Genomic DNA, 14,261 nt, shown 5'->3' on the forward strand with positions numbered 1-14,261 from the left:
CAACCCTCATTTTTCTCAGGAGCATGTGAAGCTCTCCTCAAAGCAGATTACATATTGACCCATACAACCTGCTTCAATAAAGACAAAAGAATGAAAATTGTTCCATGTAGAATAACAGATTACAGTACAGAGAAACTAGTAAGTAATAGCCAAAGAAACCACAGAAATTTTACAAATGCCTGGACATTAAACAACATATCCCCGAATATCCAATGGGTCACAGAAGAAATGGAAGAAAAAATCAAAAGAAGTCCCTAGAGGCCAACCAAATAGCTCAGCAGATTAAAGTGCCTGAAGCAGGGGCAGGGACTGGGGTTCGATCTGCAGTCCTGCCATGCCAGCCCTGCTCTTGAGGTGTGCTGAGACAGCAGTTGAGACTGGGTGTGGTGGCGCACACCTGTAATCCCAGCTCTTGGGAGGCTGTAAACAGGTGGATCACTATGAGTCAGATCTAGTAGTGAGACCCTGAACACCTTATAGACCCTTCTCTAAAATACAAAAAAAAAAAGTTCCTAGACTCAAACAGTAGTGCCAGTACAACACACCATGAGCTATGGGACACAATGAAAGCATCCTAGGAGGAGTGTCTGACCTATGAATGGCCACATCTGCAAACCATAGCAAGCCCCAATAAGAACCCCAATGATGTACCTCAAGGTTCTGCAAAGACAAAAATAATTCATTGTTGGTGGGAATGTAAACTTGTGCCACCATTATGGAAATCAGCACAGAAATTCTTTAAAAGAAAACTAACAATAAAAGTTCCTCTTGGCCCAGCTATTTCCCTCCTAGGTTCCAGGAAAAGGTGAAGACATCATACTGTGCTGTACATGCATATCTATATTGATAAGAACATAACTCTTAATAGCTAAATCTATATGTCTATCAACAGACTAGTAGATAAAGAAAATGAAGTACTCGTGCTGGGGGCATAACTCAATGGCACAGCACCTGCCTGGCAAGAACAAGGCCTGAGTTCAGTTCTCAGTACCAAAAAGAAAGAAAGAAAGAAAGAAAGAAAGAAAGAAAGAAAGAAAGAAAGAAAGAAAGATTTAGTACTGTGTTGATACACAATGGGTTATGATTCTGCTATAAAGGGGGATAGATTTGAGTCATTTGTAGAGAAATGGATACACCATGAGACAGTATTAAGTAAAATAAACCAGACAAGTAAGCTTAAATATGGCATGATCTCTTTAAGAAACCCAAAGCTTGGGTCATTTTAAGAACAAAGTAAAAGACAGATGAGAGATGATGGGGAGACAGATCACTGGCACATGGAAAGGGGATAAAGAGACGGCAGGGGTGGAGGAGAGCAGAGGGAGAGGGGAGCAAGAGGAACTGAGGAGCATGCGCACATACCAGCTCTCCGCAGAGCAGAGCCCTCGTGTACTGCATACCTGTGCTAACAAAAATAACTTTATTTATTTTTTATGGAGGAAAGCTTTATTTTTAATATGATAATCTCATATTTATTCTAGTTAGCAGAATACTATATATTTATTAAATCAATACACAAAGGTGTCAGTTTTCTTTTTTTAATTGGTTCTTTTTTATTAGTTTTATTGAGAAACAAATAGCAACGAGACAGTTTCAAAACCGATTCATAGGACAGTTATAATAATTAATACATTGCATATTGTTGTCTTCATAGTGGCTATTCATAGTACAAGATGCAGACATGATATTCTGTCTAAACACTATTAGTACAAATCTTTCTTCTCACTGAATTAAGAGAAAGTAGCTGTATCTATCCTAAATATTATGTATATACAGATATAAAATGGTCCTTCATTTGTATCACCTTTTTTTGTTTAGTTTTGTCAGAGATGGGTATTCCATTGCCATTTAAATATTGTAGGTGTGTGAATTCAGCAAATAATCCAATATACTCCAGTAGTCCATAATAGTAGTGGGTTATCTGCAGGACTGGCAATGTCAGAAGTTGTTGACTTGAGCCTTTTACAGCTCAAAAAATAATTTTAATTTTAAAAAAAGTATCAAAGGGCTAGGGAGATAGCTCAGCAGCACAAGCACCTGTCTGGCAAGCACAAGATCCTGAGTTTGAGCCCTGATAACAAAACAGAGAGAGAGAGAGAGAGAGAGAGAGAGAGAGAGAGAGAGAGAGAGAAGAAAAGATGGGGCTAGTAAGATAGTGCAGCAGACTAAAGTGCCTGCTTAGGCAAACTTGGACAAGCACAAGGACCACAGTTCAATCCCCAGCACCACATGCCTTGACAGCCCCTCCCCCAGGGCAGGCTGAGCCAGTCAGAGTCTGGGTGGGCGTAGTGGTGCATGCCGATAATCCCAGCACTGGGGAGGTTGAAAGCAGGAGGACCACCACAAGCCTGAGCTGCACAGTGAGACCTTTCAACAGCCAAGTGCATTCAGAAAAGAAAAGAAACAAAGCCACGCAAAATCAGCCATCTATCACTTGGCAAAGGAGGCAAAAATATATGTTGGGTAAAAGCCTTTTAAACAATGATGCTGGAAAAGCTAGATAACCATATATAGAATATTGGAACTAGGGACCCGTCTCTCACCCTACACAAAAGTCAATTCAAGTGGATCAAAGACTTAAGTGTAAGACCTGAACTGCTACAAGACAAATGTAGAGAAAGCACGTGATGTCATAGCCACGGGGGAGACCTGCTTAATAGGGTGCCGTCATACAGGAGCCAACAAATCGGACTATGTCACATTTTAAAATTTCCACATAGCAAAGGGAACAACTAACAGACTGAAAAGACAAGCTACAGAATGGGAGAAAGTCTTCGGCATCTACTCTTCTGACACAAGATTAGTACCTAGATTATATAAAGAACTAAAAACAAAAAAGTCAAATAGCCCAATCAATAAATGAACAAATGAACAGACACTTCTCCAAAGAAGTTTCAGAGGCCAATACACATATGGAAAGATGGCCAACATCTTTGGCCGTTATGGAAATACAAATCAAAACCTTACCCAGACTCCATGTCACCCGAGTTGGCGTGATTATAGTCAAGAATACAGAAAATAGTAAGTGCTGGCAAGGATGTGGGAAAGGGGGTCAGGAACAGCTCCACACTGCTGGTGGGAATGTATGTTAGTGCAGCCCCTGTGGAAGTCAGCACTTGGTACGGACATGCCTCAGACATCTGCAGGCAGAGCCACTGTAGAGCCCAGATGCACCACCTCGTAGAATATACACGAGGGAAGTACAGCCGGCACACTTTGGGGACCTGCACACCCACGGACCAGCAGAGACGCTCAGCAGCAGCAGTGACAAAGAAGAGGCGACACATGTATGGCCCAAGGTTTCCTTCTGCCAGACAGAAGCATGGGGTTACGGCAACAGCAGAAAAGCAGATGGGACTGGGGTCATCATGCTCAGCAAAAGAAGCCAGGCGCAGAAAGACAAGGACCGCATACTGTGCCTGACCTGTGGAATCTAACAACGATAACATGAAAGTAGAGGAGAGACCATTATTAGACAAGGGCAAGGATGAGGGGGCGGAGGGTGGGAGGGGCAGAATCAGGAGACTCCGGAGAGAGGGGGCTCCTTACAGTGCTAGGGGACCCTGAAGCTGCCCCAGCCAACCAAGGTGAGAACGCCCGCTACACTCCTCTGGCTAGAGCAGAGACAGCACAGATGGCCTTGTCACCTTGATTTTCAAAACTGCATATGGATAAAGACATTAAGAAATCACCCAGAACTCCCATTATTCACCTATTCTAATTGGTCTTTGCGAGTGAGCTATTGAAGCCAGCAGTGGTGGTACACGCCGGTAATTCCAGCCCCTTGGGAGGCTGAAGAAAGAGATTGGATCATCGTGAGTTCAAGGCCAGCCTGGGCTATGCAGTAAGACTCTGGCTCAAAAAAAAAAAAAAAAGAAAAAGAAAAAGAAAGAAAGAAAAGAAAAGAAAAACACTCAGCACATTTTTTGGTTTAAAAGTATAATATAGTTTGATCCGTGCTGTTACATTTTGTTTTGTTTTGTTTTTGAGACAGGGTCTCACTGTGTATTGCAAGGTAGCCTTGAACTTGCTTTTGTAGTACAGGCTGGCCTCAAACTCAAGGCAATCCTCCTGCCTCAGGCTCCCAAGCGCTGGGACTACAGGTGTGCACCACCACACCCAGCTGGCCCGTGCTTTATAAAATGTTTCTAAGGGGAAGAAATCAAGACCTTGCTACAAGTGGGTGAGGTGATGGATACGTTAATTACAACACATGTGAGTCTCAAACTATGATGTTATGCACCATAGAAAATTTCTTATTAGGGGCCAGGGAGATGGCTTAGTGGCGTATGTGCCTGCCTGGCAAGCACACGGTCCTAAGTTTGATCCCCAGTATCATAAAAATAATAAAATAAAATAAAATAAAATAAAATAAAATAAAAAAGAAAGGCTGAAACAAAAAACTGTCCAGGATCCCAAAGGGAAGCATTCCCTTCCGAGTACCAGTCAGCCTGAGAAAGCAAGCAAAATCCCCCAGGCAGCTGAACTTAGGAAGGGACCTGGCTGGGGTTATAAAAAGGACTCTTGTCGGTTAAGGGATTTTTACACAAAAATGGCTCCATCTGAGCTGAGTTGTGACCAACCATGGGGCCACAAGCCACCCAGGAGCCCAGGGCAGGCACCCTATGTGTGCGCATGGAAGCGCCTTTAAACAGAATACAAGCTTTCCCCAGCGATGTGTGCACACGTTACTTCTGGGCAGGAAAAGCCCGCCAATCTAAGGAGGCTTCTGTCTGCTGCCTCCTGGGCCCCGCTCTTTCCCTGTCCAACTCCTGGCTGCAGACTGTCAGAACTCCCTCAGCACTCTGCTCCTCCAGGGCCAGCATCACTGAGGGATCCTCTCCCCTTTCCCAGGGGCCTCAGCACTGTGTTTTGCAGAAACTGATTGCTGAGATCACAGAAAAATGACGCCCAGAAGGCCAAAGACTGAGGCCCAGCCCATGGCAGAGGCTGGCGGTTCACTCTCCCCCAGCTCCCGCCTTCTCCCCACTTCCTCCCCTCCACATCCATCCTCCTGTCGCTGGTGGACAGGGCATGGTCCCCCTGCTGATCCCCCGTTTTGTTGCCAAACAGTTTCTCACAGCCTCACTGTATCCCTCCGTCCTCCTTCGACAGCTGACTTGACACAATCATTTCAACTTCCACACAGCAAAATTTCTTCCCTTGTATCAGAATTTTTGAGAAATATTCCACAAACTCTTGTGCGTTACACTGTCACCAGCTGCTGCCTGAGTCTGTGTGCTGTGGCTGTTGCACTGTGTGACTCCAAACACAGGCACCAACACCTTCCTTTGTACGCTGGTCAGCACATGGGGGCATTTCTGGAGTGGGGCTCAGCAGAGCAGCCAGGGCGTGATGTGTGTACTGCCTACCGAGTGTGCACAGCTGTGTCAGCAGGGGGACTCCTTCAGCTGGCCTTTGTGCAGAGCTGACGTCTCATGACAAAGAAAGATAGCTTTCAGTTTGATAAGAAATTTGAAGACTAAATACTCTGTACCCATAATGTCACTTGAAAATCAACACCCAAAACCGCCTCCAGCCTCAGCCTCCTGCGGGACCTCCCTTCTCAGCCCAGCTAGGCAGAGATGCAGGGTGTGGCCCAAGGTTGGAGCTAAGCAGCAGCCCCAGCTCTGTCCTCCCACCTCTCTCTCCCTCCCAACAGGGCAGACCATGCAGCCGGCACCACTGAGAGCCCTCAGGCGCACCTGATGAGTTCCGGAGGACAGGTTTACATCAAAGAGCGAACGAGTCATAAATCAAGTACGTGCATCTCCAGAGGGGCATGAAGAGTGAAAAGGTCCCTTAAAGACTTCTCCAAATACAGCTTCTCCAACTGCAATGGAACACCCATCTCTGACAAAACAAAACAAAGAAAGGGGGATATGTTGGGAGCCACAGAAGATGGCAAATAGATCAGATGTGTGTAGGCGGGCCTCGGAGCCTAAACCAGATGGGCTGTCTGGATCCTAGGATGCACATCCTGTCTGGCTGAAGGGGCTATTAGTTGCTGGGCAACCTTGTGTCACATGTTACTAACTTTGCAAAAGTATAAATAAAGGACTGTTTTGTTGTGGGGAAAAAAAGAGTGAGCGAGTGTCCTGTGCGGGAGCCCTGAAGGGGCGTGCGGTGCCTGCTGCTCCTGGGAGGGAGGCCTCAGTGCTCAGCGCACCATGGCTGGAACTGCAGCTGGGATACTGAGGCCGCTTTGCTTTCCAAAAGGGGAAGAGCGGGGGAGAAGGGCCTGAGGACCCCTCGCGGCAATCGAGGCACAGTACCCCAGAAGTGGCTCTCTGGAGCCCCAAGCGGAACAGAGGCTTGTCTCTGAGACGGGGCTGTGAGGAGCCCACAAGCCTGGGCTCGGGGCGAGGCGCCCTCGAGGGAGCAGATGCTGGTGCAGGGTGGGAAGGACGTATCCCGCACACTGCCGGCAGGGGACAGCAGTGTGCAGCAGAGGACACAGAGACAGGACGGTGGCCCAGGCCTGGCAGGTCCTCTCCCAGGTACTCCCTCAAGGAAGTGACATCCCAAAGCTATCCGAGTGGCACTGTGCATGCCCACCAGGATGCAGGCAGGGTCCCTGTGTCCTGGGCGGAGGAGGGGGCAGGGAGACCCATCACACAAACGGACGCTGCCCCACAGGCAGGAAGTGCGTCTGCTACCGGCCACAGCCAGGTGGACTTGGAGCGCAGACCAGCGGCAGAAAGAAAAGCACTGAGGGGGAGTCTGAAAGACAGACATGGAGACCATGGAGACGGAGGGCAGGAGGTGAGCGTGCTCAGCAGGGCAGGCGGGAGAGGGAGGGCGCGGGTGGGAGGCCGGCGCCACCGCAGCTGGCCGCCAGGGGGCAGGCCTAGCCGACGCAGGAGCATTAGCCCTCCGGACAGTTAGCAGGCCCTTGCTAAATGCGGAGATCACAGCTGTTCCTGCCACTGTAGCGGGTGGCAGGACAACGAGTAACAATGGGAGATGGGGGACCGGCCATCTGTGTCACTGTAGGAGCCTTTCACAGGCCGGCCCAACTGCACACCTCTACCACCAGCTGCTCAGGAGGCTGAAGCAGGAGGATCCCAAGTCTGAGTCAGCCTGGGCAACTTAACCAGACCCTATCTCAAAATACAATTTAAATTTAGAAGAGTTGGGGCTGTAGTGCATTGGTAGAGCATGGTTAGAATGACTGGGGCCCTGGGCCAGCCAGCCACCAGAGCGCGCATGCCTTTCCCTGCACAAGTAGCTCGTAGCCTCGTGTAGTGTACCCTAAATACGCACGGCGACATTTGTTCTTAGAAGAAGCACACGCCGCCATATTTAAAGCCCTTCTCGCCCAGCGCCAACCCAGGGTTTTTGCAATAATTTACGCTGCATTTCCCAGGCCCCGAGCCGGGGAGCCGATGAACGACTGTGCCATCAGTGTGTCCTGGCCTCCTCTGGGTCGCAGAAGGCAGCCACCGGGCTGTCTCGGCACACAGCCTGCGGGCTCTGCGCTCATCCTGGGTGCCGACCGCTACCACCAGCTGTAAATGCATCGCTCCGGGGACCGACAGCACCGCTCTCCATCGACCCTGTCTGAGCCGGCAGACAGGAGCCCGCCAAGAGGAGCCGGCTGAGGAGCCGCTTTCCCATCGTGGTGCTTGATGACCTCGTTACCAATGTGGCTTCTGTCGCATCCAAAGCAAACCCCATGGCCCACAAGAGGGGCCTGGCTTAGCAGAGTGCGTGGAGTGGGCGTCGGGGCTGTCGGGGGGGCTCTCCTCCGTGCCAGGCCAGAGCCTGGCCACACTGCCGCGGAGACTCCAGTGTGGCATCCAGGACTTGACTGACAGGGCCCCCGGGGCCAGTGGCTGTGCCAGGCCACAGGGCTCATCACCGACACAGAGACCGAGGGTCCTCCAGAGAATGGGGCTGGCCAAAGAGCACGTTGGCGTGGGCCAGATGGGGCACTGGCCAGAGGAGGTGGGGGTGGGGCGGAGCCACAGATTCTGTCCTTTTGTTTCCAATCCCAGAAACTTGGAGAACTTGTCGCAGTCAGACCTCAGTGTCAGGAAATTTTCGGGCACCCCATGTCCCTCATGGGGCTCCAGGGGAGGGAGCACCCTGTCACCCAAGCACACCCTCCCCATCTTCCAGGGAAGCAGCCCCAGAAGCTACCAGACCAAGCTCTCCCAGAAGTCCAGGGAGAGGAGTCCCACTCCACCAGGATGGCAGACTGGCGGGGGGGAAGCTGGGGCTCAGGTGCGCTGCCACAGGGTCCCGCGCCCCTTGGCTGGGGCTCGGCTGCCCATGTGCCGCACCCCCTCCCCCACCGTGGGACAAGGAGAGCGGTGCCGAAAGCGCTCTGCGAAGGCAACTCGGCCACCACCTCTGCCATGGAGCAGGGCCTCAGGTGGCCTAGAGACAAGGGCGAGCTGCCCAGGGAGGGCTTTAGGGCCGCAGACACGGGCTCAGGCTCCAGGTGAGCCCCTCGCTCCTCACAGAGACCCCTCCAGCCACTCTCAGCCAGGTCTCCAGGACCAGTGTTAATTGAGCCCCGTGCGCCCAGCCCTTGGCTCCCAGCCAGCCTCAGAGGCTCTCTTGTTAGGGAGCACCCCGGGACCCGGTGTCACGGGACAGGAAAGTGCCAGGTAGGCACACAGAGGGTGGCCGAGGCTCCCCAGGGGAGACTACACTGAGCAGGAGGGGTGGGGGCCCAGCTATAGAAGGGCCTGCGCCCACCTCAGGGCATCACCATGTCTCCAGGCCCAGGGGTGCAGCCATCGAGGTCCCCAGTGCCACCTCAGGCAGATAGCAGTGGGGAGAGCAGCCTCTCCCCTCTGCGCCCAGACTGACCGAGCCAGCCAGGTGAGGAGGCCTTGCTGCAGTGTCAGCTGCCCCAAGCACGGCCGTCTTTGCAGGCTGCAGTAGTCGCAGCCCAAAAGCAGGCCCTGGAGGGTGGGGAGGCTGAGGGGCAGGCGGGTCCCCTCTGCATGGCCACAGACTCCGTGGGGACCAGGGGCCTGGTCAGAGATGGGAAGTTGAAGGGCTGTGACTACACTAAGAGGTGTGAGCACCTGCACGTCCAAGCCAGAAGGACGGCCCGGCGCTGAGCAGGTCTTGGACAGTCACACTGGGTCCCATTCTGCAGCGCCCAGTGTCCCACTCGCTGAGGCACAGGAGCCCTGTAGGGCTCCAGATGGTGGATGGGGCCAGTGTGAAGCTCACTAGAGACTGAGCCCCCATGGGGTCTCCACAGCAGGAGAGATGTGGGCCCCGAGGCGTCCGACCCCTGCACTTCCGCAGCCCCAGTCTGCACTTCCCAGCCCTCAGCAGGAAACAGCACTCTGGTGAGGAGCCCTCGACCTCCGAGGACCCTCTGGATCCAGGCCTCCCTCCTGCCCAGCTGCACCAGGGAGACGTTCTTTGATCGCAGTGGCTCCAGAGGCAGGAACGGTCAGGGGGCAGGAGGGGGCACAGGCTGTCGTCAGGGACAAGCCTCGCAGCCTTGCGCAGCCTCCAGCTCCCTGTGATCAGCAGTGGGGAGCAGCCAGGACATCGGGTGAGGAGAGGACAGCAGGGCTACATCACTGCCTCCGTCCCCACCTGGCTACAGCCCCAAGGGTCACCACCTTCACTTTCAGAGGCAGCACTGGCCCTGCCAGGCACACTGCAGAGGCAGGTGACACTCACCCTGGGACAATGTCTCTCCCTCATCTTGTTTGTCAGGAATTTCTCAAGAGTTAAAATTAAACCAATGAGCAGCCAGGCATGGTGGTGCCTGCCTGTAATCCCAGCACTTGGAAGGCTGAGGCAGAAGGATGGTTTGGGAGTTCGAGACCAGTTTGGGCTGCAAAGTGAGCTCAAGACCAGCCTGAACTGCATGGTGAGACCCTGTCTCAAAAAGGCAAAAAAAAAAAATTAAACCACGGAGGGAAAGGCCCCTTGGGACAGAGGCGGTGTGGGCCTACAGGATGCGCACTGAGGGCGACCCCAGGTGACGGCAGCCAGCGTCCTCAAGGGGCTGCCTGGTCCACACCGTGGGCACACAGGCAGACTGCTCTCCCTACGAAGACGCAGACTAACTGCTTGGTCCACTCAGGGGAGCAGGGCCTGCCAGCCCCACCCAGACAATCACAGACAGCCAGGCCTGGCCCTGGGTGCCTAGCTGAACTTCAGATTAAGGAGCAAACCCTTTGGGCACAGGCAGGAAAGGCCGGAAGCCCCACAGGGCGGCAGATGAGTCAGCATCCCTCTTGCAGGTGGGTCAGGAAGAGGACAGCCCAGCAGGTCCTGAGAGCGCAACAGCAGTGTCAGGGATGGACCAGGACACACAGGTGGGAATGCACACTGGCTGTCAAAGCACTCTGGGAGGTCTGGCCCTGGCAAGGCAGTGACCTAATGAGACTGTCTCTAAATAAATAATCAAAGTGTTAAAAGCAGAGGCCTGAGGATGTGGCTCACTGCAAAGACCCTATGTTCTATGACACCCAGTGTAGCAAAATAAAAAAGAAGGGCAGCTTCCAAGAAGAGCCAGAGGCTGCAGGCTGTGCTGGGTGTGAGAGATCATGGATGTGGGACACAGGATCCACACACCAGCGAGCAAAAGGTGGGAGACTGCTCCAGGGCCGCTGCCACGGAATTCAATGAGGACTCCCAAAAAAGGGGTGCAGGGCATGGGGCTCAAGAGGAGAAGTAAGACAGAGGCTGTGGGGCTCTGGGCACTGCGTGTGGCTGTGCACTGAAGGATGGTCTAGTCCTCGGGAAATACGCCTCTTGCTGCAGAGCCCCCACCGCACACCTGCTGAGCCGCTATTGTCCAAACCAGCTGGACCCTGGCAGGGAAGTGAATGAGCTCTGCTGCCACCCACTGGGGACTGAGCAAGACAGAGACACCTGAGCACCTTAGGGCAGAACTGACTGCTCCGGACCACAACCCCACACCCAGTGTACTGGCCGGAGCGAAGGCCCCTGCACACAGCAGGTACTGCAGCACCACGTACAATACCTCCAAAGTGGACTGGCCAGCCCAGGGCCTCAAAGGGAATGGATGAAGGTCATGAGCCGACGCACCCTGGAACAGCAGTCAGGCATAAAGAAGGCGAAAGCAGGCCAATTACGGCAACACGGAGCTGGAGGCCATCGTGGTAAGGGAAATAGGCCAGACGGCAAGGACAGCACAGTACGCTCCCGCTCTAGGTGTGTGGAGGCTAGAGAAAGCAGGCCTCAGAGGAAGCAGCAGCCACAGGCTGTGGAGGAGGGCAGCAGCAGGGCGTGGCCAGGCAGGCTGCGTGCAGGTGTGGCACTGCCGCACAGAGCTGCGCCCTGGCCACGCGGGCCCCGGGCCGGTGGGCGCTTGGCTTCGGCGAGGTGGGACTCGCACTTTCTTGTGCCCTCCCCCATCCTGTCCCCTGCCTGTGAGAAAGACCACCCCACTTCCGGTTGTCCTTCTTCCTTTGCTCTTTACGCTATAGGTTCTCAGATAAGAGAAACCCCACGCTGTTGAGCTGTAGGTTGGGCTCAGTCCTCTCCCGCGACGGTCTCGACACCCACTGGTGCAGCTCCTGCGCAGAGAGCAACCCGCGCTGCAGAAGGGTTCTCCTAGATCAGTTCACAGGCTCCGGAGCGGATGGGTGGTGGCGTCTTCACTGGGAACTTTGGAACATGGTAGCAAGCAGCGCTCAGCCTTGAAACCCCAGAAGCAAAGGCGAGGCGCAGTCTCACACCTGCAGATCTGAGCTGCCTTCACCTGCAGCTGACAAAGGACCTCAGCAGGAAGACACCATGACAGCTGCAATCTCGGCGCTTGGGAGGCTGAGGCAGGACTTCCATGAATTCAAGTTCAGCCTGGACCACACAGAGGGACTCTGTCTTGAAAGAAAAGAAAAGGAGCCGCGAATACACAGTGGCAGCAGAGGGGTCCAGAATCAGGTCGCCTGGGTCCTCCCAAGATCAGAGCTGACAGCAGCTCTCAAGCACCAAGCAGGGGGAGAAGAATGCAGACTCCGACCAGCCTCAGCTGCTTCCCGGCGTCCGCAGCTGCCTGCTGCACCTGAGGCTCCACGCAGCAGGGCCTCACTCAGGGTGGTAGCCAGGCCAGGCATGGGTGTTGTGTCTCAGCTGCTCACTGCAGGCACACAGAGGTCTGGAGCTGTGCTGTTTGCACTGCTGACATGCATGGCCCAGCTCGAAGGTGTGAGGATGGACGAGTGTGGCCTGGGTCGAGCCCTTACCAGGGGCCGGGTGCCAGCTAGGCCAGGGGTGGCTGCATACAAAGTCCCTGCTTGCTGAGCCCTGGTGCTGGGTGTCACCAGCACCCCCCATGGCAGGAGAAAGCGTGGAGCTAAGAAGCCTCACAGGTGGCATCACCCATGCAGAAGGCTTTCGTCCCTCGCTGTCCCTGCCAGCTCGATTCTACATCAGCAGCAAGTGCTTCCTCCCACTTTCAACAACAGGGATGAACACGGAAGCTTGGGAGAATGGAGAGGCTCAGAGGAGTCACAGAGTGGGCAGGGAGGCCACAGGTCAGGTCCCAAACTGGGCAGGGTGGGGTCAGCACTGGGGACAGTTGCCCACACCTCAGCAGGTTCTCACCCAGTGTGTCTAACCCTTCACAGGGCCCGAGATGCCACGCCATGAGGAGGGACAACCACAGCCTCCTGGAACAGCCCCCTTGGGACTTTGTCCTGCTGGGCATCTCTGACTGCCCATGGCTGGAGCTGCCTCTCTTCGTGGTGCTCCTGGTGTCCTACATCCTGGCCATGCTGGGGAACATCTCCATCATCCTGCTGTCCCGGTTGGACCCCCGCCTGGGCAGCCCCATGTATGTCTTCCTGAGTCACCTGTCCTTCCTGGACCTCTGTTACACAACCACCACGGTGCCGCAGATGCTTGTCAACTTGGGCACACCCCACAAGACTATCAGCTTCGGTGGCTGCTCGGTGCAGTACGCCATCTTTCACTGGCTGGGCTGCACAGAGTGCGTGGTTTTGGCCGCCATGGCCCTGGACCGCTACGTGGCCATCTGCCGGCCCCTGCGCTACACGCTGATCATGCACAGCACGCTCTGCCGGCGCCTGGTGGCCCTGGCCTGGCTCAGCGGCTTTGGCAACTCCCTGGTACAGGTGGCACTGACGGTGCAGCTGCCCTTCTGTGGGCAGCGCATGCTGAACAACTTCTTCTGTGAGGTGCCGGCCATGATCAAGCTGTCATGTGCCGACACGGCTGTGAACGACACCACGCTGGCGGTGCTGGTGGCCTTCTTTGTGCTGGTACCCCTGGCCCTCATCCTGTTGTCCTATGGCCTCATCGCCCGTGCCGTGCTCAGGATCCGGGCCTCCTCAGGCAGGCACAAGGCCCTGGGGACCTGCTCGTCCCACCTAGCTGTGGTGTCCCTCTTCTACCTGCCTGCCATCTACATGTACTTGCAGCCTCCCTCCCGCTACTCGCAGGAGCAGGGCAAATTCATCTCCCTCTTCTACTCCATCATCACCCCCACCCTCAACCCCTTCATCTACACACTGAGGAACAAGGATGTGAAGGGCGCCCTCCGGAGGCTACTGGCCCAAACCTGCCGGCTCTGTGGGCTCTGAGTGCCCTGCTGCAGTCATCACGGGCGAAAACGTGGGGCCCATGTGCCACGGCACTTGGCCCCAGGGACTTTGCAGCCATGCAGTGAGGACCTAGGGAGTGGCTCTGACCACCCACCCACACCTCCCACTCCTGTGTGGTCACAGTGCCTGAGAGCCCTGTCTGCAGCAAGGTGGCTTCCGAGGGCACCACACTAAGAGCTGGGTGTTCTCAACAACTGCTCCAGTGGCCCGCTGCTCAGTAGCGCCTGCTGGTCTAACCCTAGTTCACCGTTCTTTCCCTTCTTCCTCCTCCTGGGTGTCTTCTGCTTTTCTCCCTCTTCCGTTTCCAAGCTTCTTTCTCCCTTCCCTGTTTCTCCCAAGCACACTGAATGTGACTCTAAGATGGGTCTCACTTACAATAAACGGGTGTTCTCAAGGGTTTAAACCTCCATAAGCTTCGTACAACTTTTCAAAGTATGACAAGAATGGAGCGAGTTGCTTTCTTCTTTTTTGACATAGATGATGTTGTTCTCTCTTGGTCCCCTTCTGTAGAAGGGTTTTCCACACTGACTGGGCTCGAGCACTGGTAAAACTACGACGGGGGAACTCTGCCGGGTCCACAGTACAAATGAATATAGTGCAAGCTCTTATGTTTAGAAAGATAATATAAATGCAATTAATACCAAGGGCAATAGAAACAGCTAATAAAAGGTTCAAGGGCTG

At 54.1% G+C, this 14,261-nt stretch overlaps 1 protein-coding gene across 1 annotated transcript; it reads left to right on the forward strand.

The window, feature by feature from the left end:
* Positions 1 to 12,602: 12,602 nt before the first annotated feature.
* Positions 12,603 to 13,559, forward strand: LOC101562999 (olfactory receptor 2B11). Its single transcript, XM_004647526.1, has one exon. It carries the CDS (start codon positions 12,603 to 12,605, stop codon positions 13,557 to 13,559), a length of 957 nt encoding a protein of 318 aa, XP_004647583.1.
* Positions 13,560 to 14,261: the final 702 nt, after the last annotated feature.

This window comes from Octodon degus, unplaced genomic scaffold (genome assembly GCF_000260255.1).
Source record: "Octodon degus isolate 3935 unplaced genomic scaffold, OctDeg1.0 scaffold00310, whole genome shotgun sequence".
In the NCBI taxonomy this organism is placed as follows: Eukaryota; Metazoa; Chordata; class Mammalia; order Rodentia; family Octodontidae; genus Octodon; species Octodon degus.